The sequence below is a fragment of the Podarcis erhardii genome (genome assembly GCF_964252035.2).
Source record: "Podarcis erhardii genome assembly, chromosome: 17".
Lineage (NCBI taxonomy): Eukaryota > Metazoa > Chordata > Lepidosauria > Squamata > Lacertidae > Podarcis > Podarcis erhardii.
In genome coordinates this window covers 541,573-559,121 of record NC_138515.1, presented here as the reverse complement: position 1 = coordinate 559,121, position 17,549 = coordinate 541,573, and the positions used below count along the sequence as shown (strand labels likewise).

General features: G+C 46.5%; 1 protein-coding gene across 5 annotated transcripts in view; it reads right to left on the bottom strand.

Annotated features, from left to right (window-relative positions):
- The window catches only part of PTPN18 (protein tyrosine phosphatase non-receptor type 18), a 122,577-nt gene that overhangs the window by 81,238 nt on the left and 23,790 nt on the right, over positions 1 to 17,549 (bottom strand). For 2 of the 5 annotated variants that reach the window (XM_081844624.1, XM_081844625.1), the window contains exons 1-2: positions 16,636 to 16,672; positions 9,612 to 9,706 (exon numbers count right to left, since the gene is read on the bottom strand). The exons of 2 other annotated variants lie outside the window; for them this stretch is intronic. In XM_081844624.1, coding sequence (XP_081700750.1) covers positions 9,612 to 9,706; positions 16,636 to 16,657 — 117 coding nt within the window. In that variant the 5' untranslated portion in view covers positions 16,658 to 16,672. Of the gene's footprint in view, positions 1 to 9,611; positions 9,707 to 16,635; positions 16,673 to 17,549 lie in introns of those variants that run through there. One more of the 5 variants, XM_081844626.1, reaches the window with a different exon arrangement.

The window sequence follows — 17,549 nt, the reverse complement described above, 5'->3', positions numbered from 1 at the left end:
AGGTCTGACCAGAGCAGAATACAGTGGCACTATTACTTCCCTTGATCTAGATGCAATACTCCTATTGATGCAGCCCAGAATTGCATTGGCTTTTTTAGCTGCCGCGTCACACTGTTGGCTCATGTCAAGTTTGTCGTCAACCAAGACTCCTAGATCCTTTTCACATGTACTGCTCTCAAGCCAGGTGTCACCCATCTTGTATTTGTGCCTCTCATTTTTTTTGCCCAAGTGCAATACTTTACATTTCTCCCTATTAAAATTCATCTTGTTTGTTTTGGCCCAGTTCTCCAATCTGTCAAGGTCGTTTTGAAGTGTGATCCTGTCCTCTGGGGTGTTAGCCACCCCTCCCAGTTTGGTGTCATCTGCAAATTTGATCAGGATGCCCTTGAGTCCATCATCCAAGTCGTTGATAAAGATGTTGAATAAGACCGGGCCCAAGACAGAACCCTGTGGCACCCCACTAGTCACTCTTCTCCAGGATGAAGAGGAACCATTGATGAGCACCCTTTGGGTTCGGTCAGTCAGCCAGTTACAAATCCACTGAGTGGTAGCATAGTCAAGACCGCATTTTACCAGCTTCTTTACAAGAATATCATGGGGCACCTTGTCAAATGCCTTGCTGAAATCAAGGTAGGCTACATCCACTGCGTTCCCTTCATCTACCAGGCTTGTAATTCTGTCAAAAAACGAGATCAGGTTAGTCTGACATGACTTATTTTTCAGAAATCCATGCTGACTATTGGTGATCACAGCATTCCTTTCTAGGTGCTCACAGACTGTTTGCTTAATGATCTGCTCCAGAATCTTCCCTGGTATTGATGTCAGACTGACTGGGCGGTAATTATTTGGGTCCTCTCTTTTCCCCTTTTTGAAAATAGGGACAACATTTGCCCTCCTCCAGTCTGCCGGGACTTCGCCTGTTCTCCAGGAATTCTCAAAGATGACTGCCAGTGGTTCTGAGATCACATCTGCCAGTTCTTTTAATACTCTTGGATGCAGTTCATCTGGCCCTGGAGACTTGAATACATCTAAACTAGCCAAGTATTCTTGTACTATCTCCTTAGTTATTCTGGGCTGTGTTTCCTCTGCTGAATCATTTGCTCCAAATTCTTCAGGTCGGGCATTGTTTTCTTTATCGGAGAAGACTGAGGCAAAGAAGGCATTGAGGAGTTCAGCCCTTTCTGTGTCCCCTGTTTGCATTTCACCATCTTCTCCTCTGAGTGACCCCACTGTTTCTTTCTTCTTCCTTTTGCTACGAACATACCCATAAAAGCCTTTTTTGTTGCTTTTAACCTCTCTAGCAAGCCTGAGTTCATTCTGTGCTTTAGCTTTTCTGACTTTGTGTCTACACGTGCTGGCTATTTGTTTGAATTCCTCTTTCGTGGTTTCCCCCCTTTTCCATTTTTTTGTACACATCCTTTTTTAATGTTAACTCAGTTAAAAGTTCTTTAGATAGCCACCCTGGCTTCTTTAGGCACCTTCCATGTTTCCGTCTCATTGGTATTGCCTGAAGTTGTGCTTTTACTATCTCCCTCTTAACAAACTCCCAGCCATCATGAACTCCCTTTCTTTTTAGTATTACTGTCCATGGGATCTCACCCAGCACTTCCCTAAGTTTTATGAAGTCGGCTTTCTTAAAGTCAAGAAATTGAGTCGTAGTATGCTTGGCTGCTCCTTTCCGCTGTATAGTAAACTTCAGAAGAGCATGATCACTCGCGCCTAATGATCCTTCCACTTCTACCCCACTAACCAGGTCATCAACATTGGTTAGGACCAGATCTAAAATGGCTGTTCCTCTTGTTGCTTCTCCCACTTTGCTCTTGGCTGAGTTTGACATCCAGCAAATATCCGGGTAATTGAAGTCCCCCATTACTACTATCTCCCTTCCTTTTGCATGCTTGGCCATCTGTTCCAGGAAGGCATCATCTATGTCCTCCGTTTGGCTTGGGGATCTATAATAAACCCCCACAATGAGGTCCCTGTTATTCTTTTCTCCCTTAATTTTGACCCAAATGCTCTCACTTTGGCTTTGAGGTTCTAAATCTTGGATCTCTTCACAGGTATACACATCCCTGACATATAACCCCCCTCCTCCTCCTTTCTTGTCTGGTCTGTTTCTCTGAAATAGATTGTAACCCTCCATTATTACATTCCAGTCGTGGGACTTATCCCACCAGGTTTCAGTGATGCCTATTATGTCATATTTAGTTTGCTGTACCAAGAGCTCAAGCTCATCTTGTTTATTACCCATGCTTTGCGCATTAGTGTACAGACATTGAAGTCCATTAATCATTCCCCCGTGTCTCCTATTTAAGGATTTTTTCTTCCCACCACTGGGTCTGCGTGCTGTTTGCCCCATTTGGTCTATGACATTTGGATGATCATCTTCATCAATTGATAGACTTCTACCTTCAGGAGCACTGTCTTCCTCCCCCACATTAGTCAGTTTAAAGCCCTCCTGATGAGGTTTCTGAGATTTTTGGCAAAAACATTCCTCCCAACTGTTGTGAGGTGCAGCCCATCTCTTGCCAGAAGTCCATCTTCAAGAAACTGCAGTCCGTGATCTAAGAATCCAAACCGTTCCTGTTTACACCATTTGCGAAGCCAGCTGTTCACTTCCACTATTTTTCTCTCTCTCCCTGGGCCACGTCGTTCAACTGGGAGGACAGATGAGATGACAATTTGTGCATTTAATTGCTTCAATTTCCTGCCCAGAGCCTCATAGTATCTTTTGATCTTCTGGAGGCTATTGCTTGCAGTGTCATTGGTTCCCACATGAACCAAGAGGAAGGGGTATTTGTCAGTGGGTTTTATGATTCCTTGCAGTCGTTCAGTTACATCTTGGATCTTAGCCCCAGGGAGACAGCACACTTCCCGAGACATCTTGTCAGGCCCACAGATCACTGCTTCTGTTCCCCTCAGTAGGGAATCCCCTATCACCACTACACGCCTCCTCTTAGGTTTGGTCGGGGTTCTTCCGTGATCTGTCCGTTCCAAGGTCGCCTGCACATTTCCTGAGGACTGACTTTGCTGCTCGTCTTCATATACCTGATCGACTGTAACGAGGGAGAGATCCTCAAATGGAGTCTGCTCTTCGTCTTCCATTCTAGGGGAGAGGACCTCAAAGCGATTGTGTATTTCTAAACAATCAGAGCGAACCCTGGGCCTCCTACTTCTTTGAGTCACGTTTCTCCATATATTTGGCTCCTGTGTTGGTGAACTAGCCTCCTTCTCAGGGGAGTCCCCTGTCTCCTCCTTGGTGGAGACGGTGTGCTCTGTTGCTTCCAAGAAGAGCTCCAGCTCTCTAATTCTTTGGAGGGTAGCTACACGTTCCTCCAGTTGCTGGACTTTGTCTTTTAAGAGGGCAATCAACATGCAATTGCTGCAGGTAAAGCTGCCTGCAACCTTTGGCAAGATGGCAAACATTGTGCAGGAACCGCAGGCGACTGCAGCTGTTCCCTCACTCTCCATCTTGAGAACATGTCGTTGGGGCTGGCTACAGCGGTCCTCCATCATAAGAAGTGTGCAGACAGGACAAGTAACTCCCCCCCAAAAAACCCTAGGTCTCCCCCAACAAACGTTTGAGACTAGCTCCCCTAAATCTATAGATCAAATTGCGTGCGCCGCTAGGCGCGCGCCGCTGCCCTATAAGCTCTAATAAGCTCCTCCCACAGCTAATCACCTACCTCAACAGAAACCCTGCCCCCTCTGACCTTTGCACAGGGAGAGCAGCTAATCAGCCACAAGAAACACACACAGGAGAAAACCCTTTTTGCTCCTTCTTCAGCCGCTGCCCTACCCTGGCATGCCAGAGATGCTGTGACCCTGCATTTGCAGTGACCCTGGCATGCCAGAGATGCTGTTTAAACCCTCAGAGAAACTTTCTTACTTGTTGGGTTCCTGGCACCTCTCTCTGCTGACCTTTCTCAAACACAGAACAATGAAGGCCAGTCTCCAAGGGTATGAGAGAGATTATAGTTACTATTTATGTAATGCTCAAGAAACGAGGAGAGTTATACAACATCTCAGAACTGTCACCACGAATGACACCAACAATGAGAGCTAGCAGCCTCACATGGCCAGGCATGTGACACTGAAACCTGCTCTAGACCTTGCTAGCTTAGGAATCAGGACACCTGGATTCACGTTCTGTCTGTGTGGGAAATCAAGCATGACTGTATCTGGAGTTCATGGAGCTAAAAGGATGCAAAAGTGGAAATGACTTAGTTTCCACTCCCCTCCTATTTTCAAGGTCTGTGACAATACCTTGTTCTCGTGCCTATAAATTAGGAAGTAAAGTTGAAATGCAGGCACACACAAATTTAGAGAAAGTTTCCCATTTTCACTTTCAATTCAAATTGGCAAGCTACTTGAACTTAAAATATCTGGAACGTGGATGCAGCCTGTGGACAAAGCCAATGCTGGAACCTGGGGGCAGAAGGAGGATCACAGGACAAACCTGTCCCACCGTAAGGAAATGCAATATTTGTAAACTGCTGCAGGGCGCAGTGAAATGAGGGTCCTTGGCCTCAACAAAACCTTGTAAGGATCAAAGCCTTATTGGACCAAGATCTTGAATGTGCAGGATCAATCAAGGGGACGTATGACACCAAGGAAAGCCACTCCCTCAAAAATACCTTAAGAGCCAAATGGCATGATAGCAAAAGATTTGTGACTGAGACAGATCCACATCTTGCATTTAAAGTTTCCTCAGAACACATTTAAAGCGCATGACTTTCCCTAAAGAATCATGGGAAGTGTAGTTTGTTAAGGGTTTTAGTTATGGGAGGAGGAAACTATATTTCCCAGGAATATTCCCAGGAAGCCATGTACTTTAAATGTGCATTGGATGTGCTTGACATGTGTGGTTCTGTATTCAGGTGTATGTGTTTTGAAGAGGCTCAATGCAGCTTGTGCAAGCCTCAGTTCAAATCAAGACCAGACAGGCCACCCACAGAGCCCTCCTAGAGTCAACTCATCCCCAAGGTGACCACGTCCAATGCATCCTGGCACATGATATGCAGCAACCGATTGGGGGGCATGTGCAGCTTAGAAGGACTCATCATCTCAGCCATCTGACAGGGCACGGAAAAGCCATGTTGGCTGAGTCAGCTGGGAACTCGCAGTCTCAGGAACAGGGGACAATTAAGGCCCAGATTTACAGGACAGAATCAAGTCTTGATTTTGCATGGTTCTTGATTCTTCATACTATTAGCAAACCCATTGCCAGAACAGCACCAGGAGGTATCCACAGATTTGAAGGGAACCCCAAATTTTGCAGAACTGCAAACAAATATTTAGAGAGGAGAACTGCAAAAACAAGAAAACCTGGAGGCTCCCAAATTGAGATGAGTTTCTTTCCCCCATAGGAATTAATGGCCATAATCATTCTCTTTTGTTATAAGAATTTAAGGTCTCAAATATATAAATTAAATGTTCATAAATTTACAAGGCAAACACATACATAAAAATATAAATCACATGTCTGAAATAGTACAGGAGAGCAATCCTGAAACCATTTTGACTCTCCCAAATTTACCTCAAATGTTTCTCAGCAAGGAGGAAGGAAATGGGAAAGCCTCTCCATTGTCTTTTGCTTACCTGTCTTTAGGGCATCTTTGTGTATGAATAGGGTGAGCCTGTGACCTCAATTCGGGAATTAAAGTTTGCCGGTCAGAAGGTGGGCGGTTTGAATCCTTGCAACGGGGTGAGCTCCCGTTGTTCGGTCCCTGCTCCTGCCAACCTAGCAGTTCGAAAGCACATCAAAGTGCAAGTAGATAAATAGGTACCGCTCCGGCAGGAAGGTAAACGGCGTTTCCGTGCACTGCTCTGGTTCGCCAGAAGCAGCTTAGTCATGCTGGCCACATGACCCAGAAGCTGTACGCTGGCTCCCTCGGCCAATAAAGTGAGATGAGCACCGCAACTCCAGAGTTGTCCGTGACTGTACAGTGGTACCTCGGGTTAAGTACTTAATTTGTTCCAGATGTCCGTTCTTAACCTGAAACTGTTCTTAACCTGAAGCACCACTTTAGCTAATGGGGCCTCCTACTGCCGCCGCGCGACCGGAGCACAATTTCTGTTCTCACCCTGAAGCAAAGTTCTTAACCCGAGGTACTATTTCTGGGTTAGCAGAGTCTGTAACCTGAAGCGTATGTAACCTGAAGCATATGTAACCCGAGGTACCACTGTACTTAACGGTCAGGGGTCCCTTTACTTTTACCATCACAAAAGAATGGATGGGCTGCTCAAGTAAAGCAATCAGTGACCTTTGTCAGGTATCCTAGCAGACAGGATTTCTGCTGTAGACTGCCTCCTTCTGTGATGTATGTATGATGCTTTTGGGGGTGGTCTTGAGCTACAGGGTGGGCAATTTAAAAAGTCTATATAAGGGCTTGCACACCATTGTTCTGGGTTCATCCTCCCTCCTGCATGTAGTGAGTGAGGACCCTGTTGCAACAGTTTAATAAAGGTCATGCTTACTAGCTCTTTTGCTTCTCAGTATTCTCTGGTTGGCCTCTGTTATTTTCTCCTACCGATAGAGAACCCACTTAAGGGCTCTATACTGGCTCTTGGATACTCCACAAGGGAAAAGGAGCAGGTTTTTTCTACATCAGTTATATGGATAGAGAGGAGAAGGATATACTTAGGATGCCACTGGGAGAAGTTTGAAATCTCTTTCCTGCTGCTGGTGAGTCCAATTGCATCAGCCCTGCCCCATCATGGCCTACATTTCTTCATCATGCTAGCGTGTAACGGAACATGGAGTCCACAGCTATGTATTAATAACTCTTCTCTTCAATCTGCTTGCCAGCTTGGATCTGGGAACACATGCAGACACTCTAGCTTCTCACACCCTCTACCAAATAAACACCTCTACACTACAGAGCTAAATAAGTTTCAGAGCTATTTAATTGTCAGGGCTCCCAACCAAGGCCAGCCCAATACATTTTGGCAGCTGAGGCAGATCCCAAAATGATGCCCCCCCCCTGCCAGAAAGAAGGGGGGAGGAGAGATTTACCTCAGCAACAAGGAGAGCAGAAATATCAACATTGGCATCTGCTGTCCCAGTGGACCCTGCCACCTGAGGCACTCACCTCACATGGCCTCATGGGTGAGCCGGTCCTGAACAAAAATCAACATCGAGATCTGCTGCCCCTGGGGACCCAGCTACCTGAGGCAGCTGCCTCTCATGGGTGGGCTGGCCCTGCACCCAACAGAGAGGCTCTGGGAAGTGTTGTCAGATGAGAAGGCCAGTGGCTTCTAGTATAGCTTCAGGCACCAGGCCTGTTGGCGGACCAACTCTGCAAAGCTGCAAAAATGTCTCAAACATGACGTGAAGGCTTGGAACATCAACCCCACTTTGTGGGAATGCCTTGCAGACGACTGCAGTGCCTGGAGACAGACAAGTCGTGCATCCACAGTAATGAACAGAGGAGGAATGACCACTGGGAGGAACGCAGAGAAAAGAAACGGCATGGCGCATCTGTAACAGTGAAACTAGGCACCTTCATTTGCCCCAGCTGCAACAAAACATGTCTGTCCCATATCAGTCTCTGCAGCCACAGCAGGTGCTGTAACTCCAACGGTTTGACTTCACCCCAAAAGGTGCACTCCTCCATTGTCTCCCAAGACAGATGGATGCCAGCAACAACAACAATGCGCACTTGCCAAACTATTATTTATTTATTATTACCTTTATGAGTTGCTTTACACTGGAACAGTCTCGAAAGTGACTTACGGAAGATAAATCCATACCAATGGAAACCAGTAAAACATTTTTAAAAACCACAATGTACATTAAAAGTGATCATCTAAAAATACTACTGTACTTAAGAAGACAACTCCCAAGTTCTTCTGCAGGAACATATGGCAGTCAATCCAGATTTGGTATGGTATAAACCACCACAACTTGCACCTCTGCAGTGTTTTCTGAGTGTTCAAAGCACTTCATGGCATTATCCCTGTAAATCTGCACAACAAAGCTGTAAAGCCAGTCACTGTTTTTATTAGTCTCATACTGCAGACGAGCGACTGAGGCTGAGAATGACTTGCATAAGGCCACTTTCCAAGTTCACGGCAGTGGTGAGATTTGAACTCAAAGCTTCTTGGTTCACAGCTTTAGGGCTTATCCACACTTACTTTTGTACTGATCTTTCTAGGTACAGCCTATGATTTAAAGAACAGTGTCTGAGCACCACCTCCTTTTTTTGATCCAGAGCTTTCCCCGTGAAAACCTGCCTCTTCAAGTTCAACCAGAGCAAATGTGATGTTTGCTCCAATTCAGCTTCAAAGAGCTGCTTTTCACGGGAAAGCTCGGTGCAAAACAAAAAAGAAAAACTCCTTGGCCACCGAGTATTAAAGCACAAATCTTTGCCTGAAAAGAGTACAGTGGTGCCTCACAAGACGAATTTAATCCGTTCCGCGAGTCTCTTCGTCTTGCGGTTTTTTCGTCTTGCGAAGCACGGCTATTAGCGGCTTAGCGGCTGTTAGCGGCTTAGCGGCTATTAACGGCTTAGCGGCTTTAAGAAAAAGGAAACAAACTCGCAAGAAGTTTCGTCTTGCAAAGCAAGCCCATAGGGAAATTCGTCTTGCGAAGCACCTCAAAAAACGGAAAACTCTTTTGTCTAGCGAGTTTTTCGTCTTGCGAGGCATTCGTCTTGCGGGGCACCACTGTACGCAAAAGGCAGCTGTGCCTGCTTAGTTGCTTATATAGCATCCTGTAAGTGTATACCTGCATGCAAGCTTTTTACACTAGTACAAATAGATAGAGCAGCCTAGAAAGATTCTTTTCCAAGAGTTGTATAGAATGAAATTTATCAGGAAATAAAATTCTTGTATTCTTATTGTGATGGAACAAATCAAGACTGAAATATGCAAGGCGGGCCTGTACTATGGACAGATGGGACACCCATTTTGGACTCTAATCCCAAGAAGACCCTTGTCAACTTCTCTCTGCTACTGTCATTCTTGCGCCTTGTTCTAGTCCTAGCTTGGACACTAGTGTCTAGAAGGGAGATACGAGGCAGCCCATTGTAGTTGCTGTAAGGTTATGGCTTTTTAGCAAGCATGAAATACTCATCTTCTTGCACTCCTTCCTTTTCTCCTCATAGATCTGGGAGCCCTCTGAGCATCAGAGGGATTATCTCCCCCTGGATAGCAGGCAACATGCCTGGAATGCAGTTGGGAGGTGCAGTTAGGCTTCCCTCCAGCACTCATCAGCTGGATTGGGTCATGTGGCAAATCATGGGTCAAAGCAGGACTGAAATGTCATTTTTAAACGTGCTGGTTCTGTGAAAGTAATCACTAGGCAAGTCAACTTGCCACTCCTAGAAAATTAGTCAGAAATTCAACTTCTGTAGCTTTTCTTGGAATGGAGATGCACAGGTAGAAAAAAACCTGTACCTGTTGAATTTATGCCTGTCACCAGGCCAGTAAAGGTATGGGAGGCCCACCAGGAAAAGGAAAAACCTCAGAGTATGTGAGGAAAATCCCTGGTTGCAGTAAACAGTGGGGTGGGGAAGAGGTGCTGTCAGCCAGTCCTAACCCAGGGCAGGGTGAGGTCTATTGCTGTCCTGAGTCACCCTCTCCAAGCAGAGGTAAACAAGACTCACCTGGAACTCCTCAGCCAGCTGCCCCTTCTCTTGCCCTGCCTGGGCCTCGACCCGGGCTAGGAAGCCCTTCAGGCTCTCTGCACAGCGGCTCATCCCTGTCAGAAGAGGGACAAGGCAGAGTGGGAACTGAAGGCTATGAAATGCTAAGAGGAAGTTCAGGCTCTTGCAGCCACGCCTCCCCAGTGTGGCTGGTGGGATGGGCCCAGACCTGTCTGGCTCTTTGCCCTCTCTTGGGAAAGGGAAGGTAGCTTTTCTGCACACAGCAATCAGGGTGTGAGCTTCTCTGGACAACTGGCAGGGACAGCCTGAATGGCATCATCATCATCACTGGCAGGGGTCAGTAAGTCCTCCTTGGTTCCCAGAGACATGTGACCAGTTACTCCCAGGGATGTATGCATATGATTTCAGCAGGGCCAGTTCCAGAGAATCCCCCCACCCCAAGTGGTTGGGCTGAGCAATAGATCACCCAAAGCTATGCATGATCTAAGTGTCGTAGGGAAAGATTGCTATATTTGCGGGAGTGAGGAGGGCTCGGACGATCTCGAACATTTCTTATCCACAGACGCTGAAGAAGGTCGCCCTCTTCTTGTCTGCATCAGTGACATCCTTTGCCTCCAGGAATAACTGGAAGTGGGTGGCATATCCTTCCCAGTCTCCTGAGGCTGGGCTGAACGGCATGAAGCTCTTGTCTGTTGCCGTTCTGGGTCCTTGGGTCCTGGAGCTGTAGCCTGGATGCGCAGTGTGGTGCTGTGTTGCCTGTGGCAGCTGTGTGCAGTGCGCAGCAGACAGCTCGGCAGGATCCCACCCTTGTCGCCAGTGAAATATACTTAAGAGTCCTGTAGTGATTTCATGCTCTTTAATGCAGCTTGTAAAACTGATTGAATTGCCCTCCAAACCTCAGGCTTTTATATACATTATTTACACAATGAGTCCCATCTGATTGGCTGATTCTGCTTCCCTCCTGGAGCCCAATTGGTCTTTTCCTGCAGGCCAATCAGCTGTTGCATTCTAGGATTCTACTTGCCTATTGTTCTAGGATCCAGGCTTAGTACATAACACCCATCCAATGAACTATTGCAAAGGCTTCTGGGACATACCTTTCAGATCACACACAAATTCAGTGGTGACTCTTAACGTGTTGTGGTCCAAAGCAACTGCTTAGGTTGCTTGTGCTGCCAGACCTGCTTTGGATTGCAGCCATAGAAGGTATATAGACCAGCAGGCCCACCATATTTACACAGCAATTCCATAAATGCCTACTCAGAGAAAGATTTGTTCAGTTCAATGGGCCTTACTCCTAGGTAAGTGTGTATAGCAGGAGTGGCAAACCCAATTTTTTTTGGGGGGGGACTGTGTGGGGACTTGGTCCAGCAGCATTTCCCCACCCCATGGTAGCCTTGATGGAACCTATATCCCTCTAAATGTTGTTGGACTCCAATTCCCATCAGATCTCACCCAGCATGGGCCATAGTCTGGGATGATAGGAGCTGGAGCCCAGTAACCTCTGAGGGTCATCAGGTTCCCCATCCCTGCACTATAAAATCACCAGATGCCAGGGTCTGAAGTCACTTTGCTTTGCTGAAAACAAAAGCATTAGCTGAAGAAATTAGCTATGTGTCAATGGTAAAGGAGTAGGTGGATGTCATGACACACTCTATTAGTATGATGATCTTGAACAGAGAGGTTGTGAAAATGAAGGAAAGAGGATCAGCCAACACAGCCTGGGAAGATTTGGACTCCTTTATGGAGGGATACTAGCTTTTTTATGAAAGAGCCATGAGTGCCCAACTGAAGCAGTTCACAAGCAGGATACACCTCCTCGCACAACTTTCCACAACAGATTGAATGAAAAACTGCTTGAGTTCAGCTGAGCTCTATTTCTTTTTCTCTTTTTTTGAAATAATTGGTATTGGTTTTACAAATACAAAATATAAATGAACACAAACTGTAAAAACAAATCTATATAAAGATATTCTCCAAATCTTGAGACTTCCTCCCATCCCCTCCATGGCGTCTCATTTTAAACATCTACAACTGCATATTCATCCATACTCCAGTTTTTATATCAAATAATATCGTCTATAATAATTTTTACACTACAAGTGAGTCAAAATTCTGCTCGTTTCCATCTGGTCTCCTAAACAGCTGGGCTCTGTTTCACTCCACCATATTAACCTCCTGAAGGCAAGAAGGGAACAGTTCACAGACGCCTCAAGATGGAACATACCGTATTTAGAGCAAGAGGCTGCTCTGGTTTCATCTCTTTCATTTTGTTTAAATCTAAACATAGCATTTCCTCTCACAATTGACCTCAACTAACCCTGCTCCCCAAAACCAAAGATTTTCAAGTGGGAGCTTCTCATCTACCCACAAAATCTCATTCCCTAATCTACAGAGCAGTTTTGTACTTTTAAAAAATGTTTAGTGTTTTCCTTTTTAATGATTATCAAAGGTATAATAAAAGGTTGTGTGGTGCTATTAAAAAACCAAAAAGGTAAAGAGATCAAGTATGAAGAGGTGGCTGAAGCACCTCTGTTGACCAAACTGGCATTTGATCTGGTGCATGTTTCATATGGAATCTGGGAGGGAGCTAGGCTTATCTTGTGACCGAGAGATACTCTCTGAGCTCTTTTAATATTAACATCTGTTTGCACCATTGAAGTGCAATCCAATCCAAGATATGTTTATTCAGACCTACTTTCTATATTAAGTTCAATGGGTTTGAATAGACCCACTAAAATTAAGTTAGGTCCATTAATTCCAGTGTGTCAACTCTTAGTACAACTTGATTGAATATTTTCCTATATACATAGAAATGTAAGGTTGTCGTCATGCTGCAGTTTGTTTGGCTGCCTTTGGTGGCCATGCCAACTCCAGAAGACAACAAGGTAGCAGGCTGCCCTGACAAGCTGTTTAACAGAGGGGACAGAAGGTGCTTCAAAGGGTGGTTTGACAAACTGCTCTGTGAAACACCTCCCCCACTCCGTTGGGGCTGTGAGCAGAGGGGCTTGGGGCAAGCTGGGAGGGGATGGGTGGTTGCTGCTGTTGTTTAAGAGCAGTTTAATTGAACAAAATAAAACAAAAAGTATACTGTTCACTTTTATAAAAGTGAACAATTACAATTACACACTTTCCATTGTCTCTCATAAATTGTCTCAATTGTCTTGGTTTTGTAAAGTTTTCTACTGTCTTTCAGGGGTCAATCATGACCTGCCAAAGAATTTAGATGTTTACAGTGTTCTTTTATGTATACAGTGGTACCTCAGGTTACATACGCTTCAGGTTACAGACTCCACTAACCCTGAAATAGTGCTTCAGGTTAAGAACTTTGCTTCAGGATGAGAACAGAAATTGTGCTCTGGCGGCGCGGTGGCAGCAGGAGGCCCCATTAGCTAAAGTGGTGCTTCAGGTTAGGAACAGTTTCAGGTTAAGTACGGACCTCTGGAACGAATTAAGTACTTAACCTGAGGTACCACTGTACACTTATCTTTCCAGCGCATCAGTACCAGTTTTTTGGTCACAGGGCACAAAGAATTCATTTATGTTGTCCAACTGTCCAATTCCATTTAGTTGGTATGTAGTTCAAAAGAATCTTTTCCTCTGAATTTTTTATTTTTTCCTGCAGTCGTATTTATGGGAGGGGAAAAGTGAGGGGGTGGCTGAGATTAGAGGCGTAGTGGGGGGGGCAGGGGGTCCATGGCCCCGGGCACATCTGATGCTCCCATGACAGGCATGGAGCTCTAGCTTTTGAGGTGCGGCAGCAGGCAGGTTGGTCTAATGGCCAGGTGGGTGGAGGCAGTGGGCAAGGAGCCTGTTGCAGAGGGGCTGCGTTCACCCTCTGTGCGCGTTCTGCTGCATGCACCCCCCGGCATGCACCCCAACCCAGCTGCCCAGTCCATCAGGAGGGTGTAACACTTGCCCCACCCCAGGTGCCTGCAATCCACGCTATGTTGCTGGCTGAGATGTAAAAGGAGGACAATGTGTGGCCAGTAGGTGAGGTTAGCAAGCAGAGAGAGCAAGGGCAGGAGCCCTTAGTAACTCAGTAGGCTGCACAGAACTTAGTGTGACTTACTTCGGAGCAGATGTCATAGATGCTTTGGCTGTGATTCTTGCTTTGTGGGGGGTTGGACTAGATGACCCTTGGGGTCCTTCCAACTGTGTGACAGCTGAACTTGATCTACACGTGATATTGTGCGTGTATCTATATATATCTCTTAGAGGCTGTCTTGGAGTGGGGACTGTGATCCATTTCTTCCTATTCTTAAATCATGGGCCCATGACTGTATATATGGAAAATCCCTACAATCTGTAAATGAAATAATGCTTTTGAAGAATAAAGGCAGTGAATGGAGGATTCTGGTAGTCTTAATTTCCAGTTGTTAATTTTTTTAATGGGAGTTATGCACCTGGGGTCAAGCCCAGGACTCTTTTTGCCTCTGAGAAAAACTTGTTTTCTCCTGATCTCAGAGAGCACCACAGACTGCAAACAGTCTGTGGTTAATCAGTGGCTGCACTCTGCATATGCTCTGATGTATCTCCTTTTTTTCTATTACTTCACCTGTGCCAGGGCAGCCCAAGCTCTTGCATTGCTCATTTATAAAGTGTGTACACTACATGCAGACACCCAGGAACCCCAAAAGTGGGGGGGGGGGTCAGGGAGAGAACAGGGGAGGGAGAGTTTCCTGCCTTAACTTTGCGGGGAAATATGGAATGATAATCAAAATAACCCTTGCCTCCTCAAAACTGGCTGCTGAGGACTGGGTTGTACACATGAGAGTGCTCAGCAGCATGCACACGTGAACACAATGTCAGGACTCAGGAGTCACAGGAACTGGCTTGTTTCAGTATAGCTGCTGCCCTTGAGCTGCCAGAACTACAACTTGGCATCAAGTATTCTCAGGCTTTGAACTAGAAGGGCTATATAAATATGTTCTGTGTCAGCTGGGAGACCTTGGTGCAATTCTCACTGAAGGCCCTGCTATCTGCATGGCATTGCTCGAACTGGGATTTTTCACAAATGCAATTGCTGCTTAGGGGTGTGTGTTTGTGTGTCACACTTTTGAGAATACAATTATCATCATTATCATCATCATATATTTATTTATATTCCACCTTTTTCCCTGATGCCAGTGGCACGCCTTGGCATCTCAAATTTCAGTGGCACTGCAATTTGTGTGATGCTGCCATTTGGCGCCCTCTCACCTTCTGCTGGATGTCATAGTTGTGGCGCCCCAGAAACTCTGTGACTGGCGCAACTGCACCGCTCACGCTCCCCTTGATTCATCTTGCTGATGGGACTCAAGGAAGCTTACAGATAAAATCAATTAAACAAGATACAAGGCTGTATCTCCCGTTTGTAACACCTTTGTGTGCTATGCACATCACTGTGCGTTACGGGAAATGCAGAAGAAAAGTGCTAAGTTCTTGAGTAATCCATACTGTGTCTTCTCTTTACCACACAGCTCTGCTCTTAACTGCAATAGTGCAGGAAGCAGATGGTGTTTGAAAGGTCACTTAAAAAACAACCACCTCAAGGACATACACGTGCACTTGGAGGGCCATTTGTGCATAGAGCTAGGCCTTTTCACCTTCCTTTTAAAATATAAGGTAAAAGCATGTACACCTTTCCCCACATTACATTACCTGCACAAAACTGTTAAATATCAAATAAAGTTATAGTTTTCCTTTGTGCTTGTCCTGCTGGGAGTGTATGGACCATCATTGAGATCTCAAAAAATTCGGTAATATATGGTGAAATGCTGTTGAGCATAAATGCACACTTGCTGCCCAAACATCTGTGGCACCAGCAATGCTGTGATTTCTGAGTACAGAAAGCTGTTGCATAGTGTGGGGAAAATGGGTTCCTGAATCCTTAAGAGCTGTATAGTGAGCAGAAATTCAGTAGGTTAAGTTTTTTGTAAATTGGAAGTACAAGGAAAAGCTGTGTAATGTTGTGTTATTCCATATCCCTGATCCAAAAAAGTTGGTGGCACACACACAATATATATATGTTTGTGTGTGTGCTACTTTTTGCTCACTGGGTCATATAGCAGGAAGGTGCCTCTAAAGAGCTATGTCTTTAGATGACAGAAGCAAGGTAGCAAAGCCACACACACGACTGCACATTGTGTCTTTAGTTATAATTGTCACTAGTAGTTCAGAGGAAATGACTGGACCTTGAGATTATATAGGGGGGGGGGCATCCTTTACCTCAGTGGGTTTCAACTTAGGTACTAGAATAGCTCTACGGTATTAGTGCATACAGACCGCAACCCTTCACCATTTTCTGACAATCATAAAAATAGAAGACCATATTGGAGAACTGTGCCAGACCAGACTCCAGTTTGTGCACATGCAGTTTCTAGCATACTTTCCCCCTTTAATTTATAGAGAGAGAAATAATGCTATTGCATTCCATAGAATGGGAAGAAAGCAGTAACTGAAGACCCTCTCCCCTCCCCAGAGATTATGGAAAGTGGCTAATTAAGCGCTAATAAGGTCGTAAGAGGGACACGGGTGGTGCTGTGGGTTAAACCGCAGAGCCTTGGGCTTGCCGATCGGCAGTTTGAATCCCCGCGACAGGGTGAGCTCCCGTTGCTCAGTCCCTGCTCCTGACAACCTAGCAGTTCAAAAGCACTTCCAAGTGCAAGTAGATAAATAGGTACCGCTCTGGTGGGAAGGTAAATGGCGTTTCTGTGCGCTGCTCTGGTTTGCCAGAAGCGGCTTAGTCATGCTGGCCACATGACCCGGAAGCTGTACGCCGGCTCCCTGGGCCAATAAAGTGAGATAAGCGCCACAACCCCAGAGTCATCCACGACGGGACCTAATGGTCAAGGGTACCTTTATCTTTAAGGTGGTAAGAAGAGACCTGCTGGATCAGACCAAAGTCCCATCTCATCCAGTGTCTCGATTCCCCCCGAGGCCCACCAGACGCCTAGGAAGCCCACAAGGAAGGCACAAAAGCTACTGAGCTCTCCAGCTCCTCTTGTTACCCTGTTCTTCCAAGGCATTTGCTGCCTCTTACCTGGAAGGCGGCATCTAGCCATCAGGATGAATAGCCATGGACAGCCTCTCCTCCGTGAATTTTTCCAATTCCCTTTTAAAGCCATTGGTAAGTTAATGAAACTGAAACAGCAGAAATGGCAAGGTTCAGCAGCACAGACACATTTTAAGGCCACTGATTATAAAGTGCAAGGACTTGATTAGCATTCTGGTTAGGTTGACAAAGTCCCACCATGGCATGAGATCATCAATGACCAGGAGAACTCTGCTGTTCTCTCTCTCTCTCTCTCTTTTTTTCTTTCATTTTGAGACTGCAAAGATTGGGTACCTTGGTATTTATGTATTTATTTACTTATAGCATTTATATAAATGCCCAAAGGCTTCCGGAGCAGCTTACTAAAATCAGTTCTAAGGCGCTTCTGCCCTCGCGCTCACAATCCCCAAAGACATGAGAGGGAAGCCCAAGGTCAAACCCAAGTTCCGAAGGCGGTGCCGGCCGCCTGGCCCTGGAGCCCCCGGGCGCCATGGCCCCTCCGGGAGCAAAGCTGGGACCGCGGCCAGGGCGACTCCGGCCACACGGCTTGTCCTTCGGAGAAGCGGACCGACTCCAAGGCACCGAGAATCCCCACAGATGGGATGGGCGAAGATGTTGGGGCCCCGGAGGCGAAGCACAAAGTGGCTCGGGGGAAAGGGGCAGCGCGAAGCAGGGAAGGGCCCGGGGGGTCAGCCTTGGCCTAAGCGCGGGAGGCCGCGGTGGAGGCGGCAGCGGGCAGAGCAGCCTGGCCTTCCGGGGGCCCCGAGGGGCCGCCCGGGGCGCCCTCCGCCCGGCCTGGCGCGCTTCCGACGGCCGACCTCCCCGCCCGAAGTCAGGCGCGGCTTTCGCGGACTGATTCTCGGCCGCCCGGAGAGCTTTCTGCTCAGCGGGCGGCAGGTGCG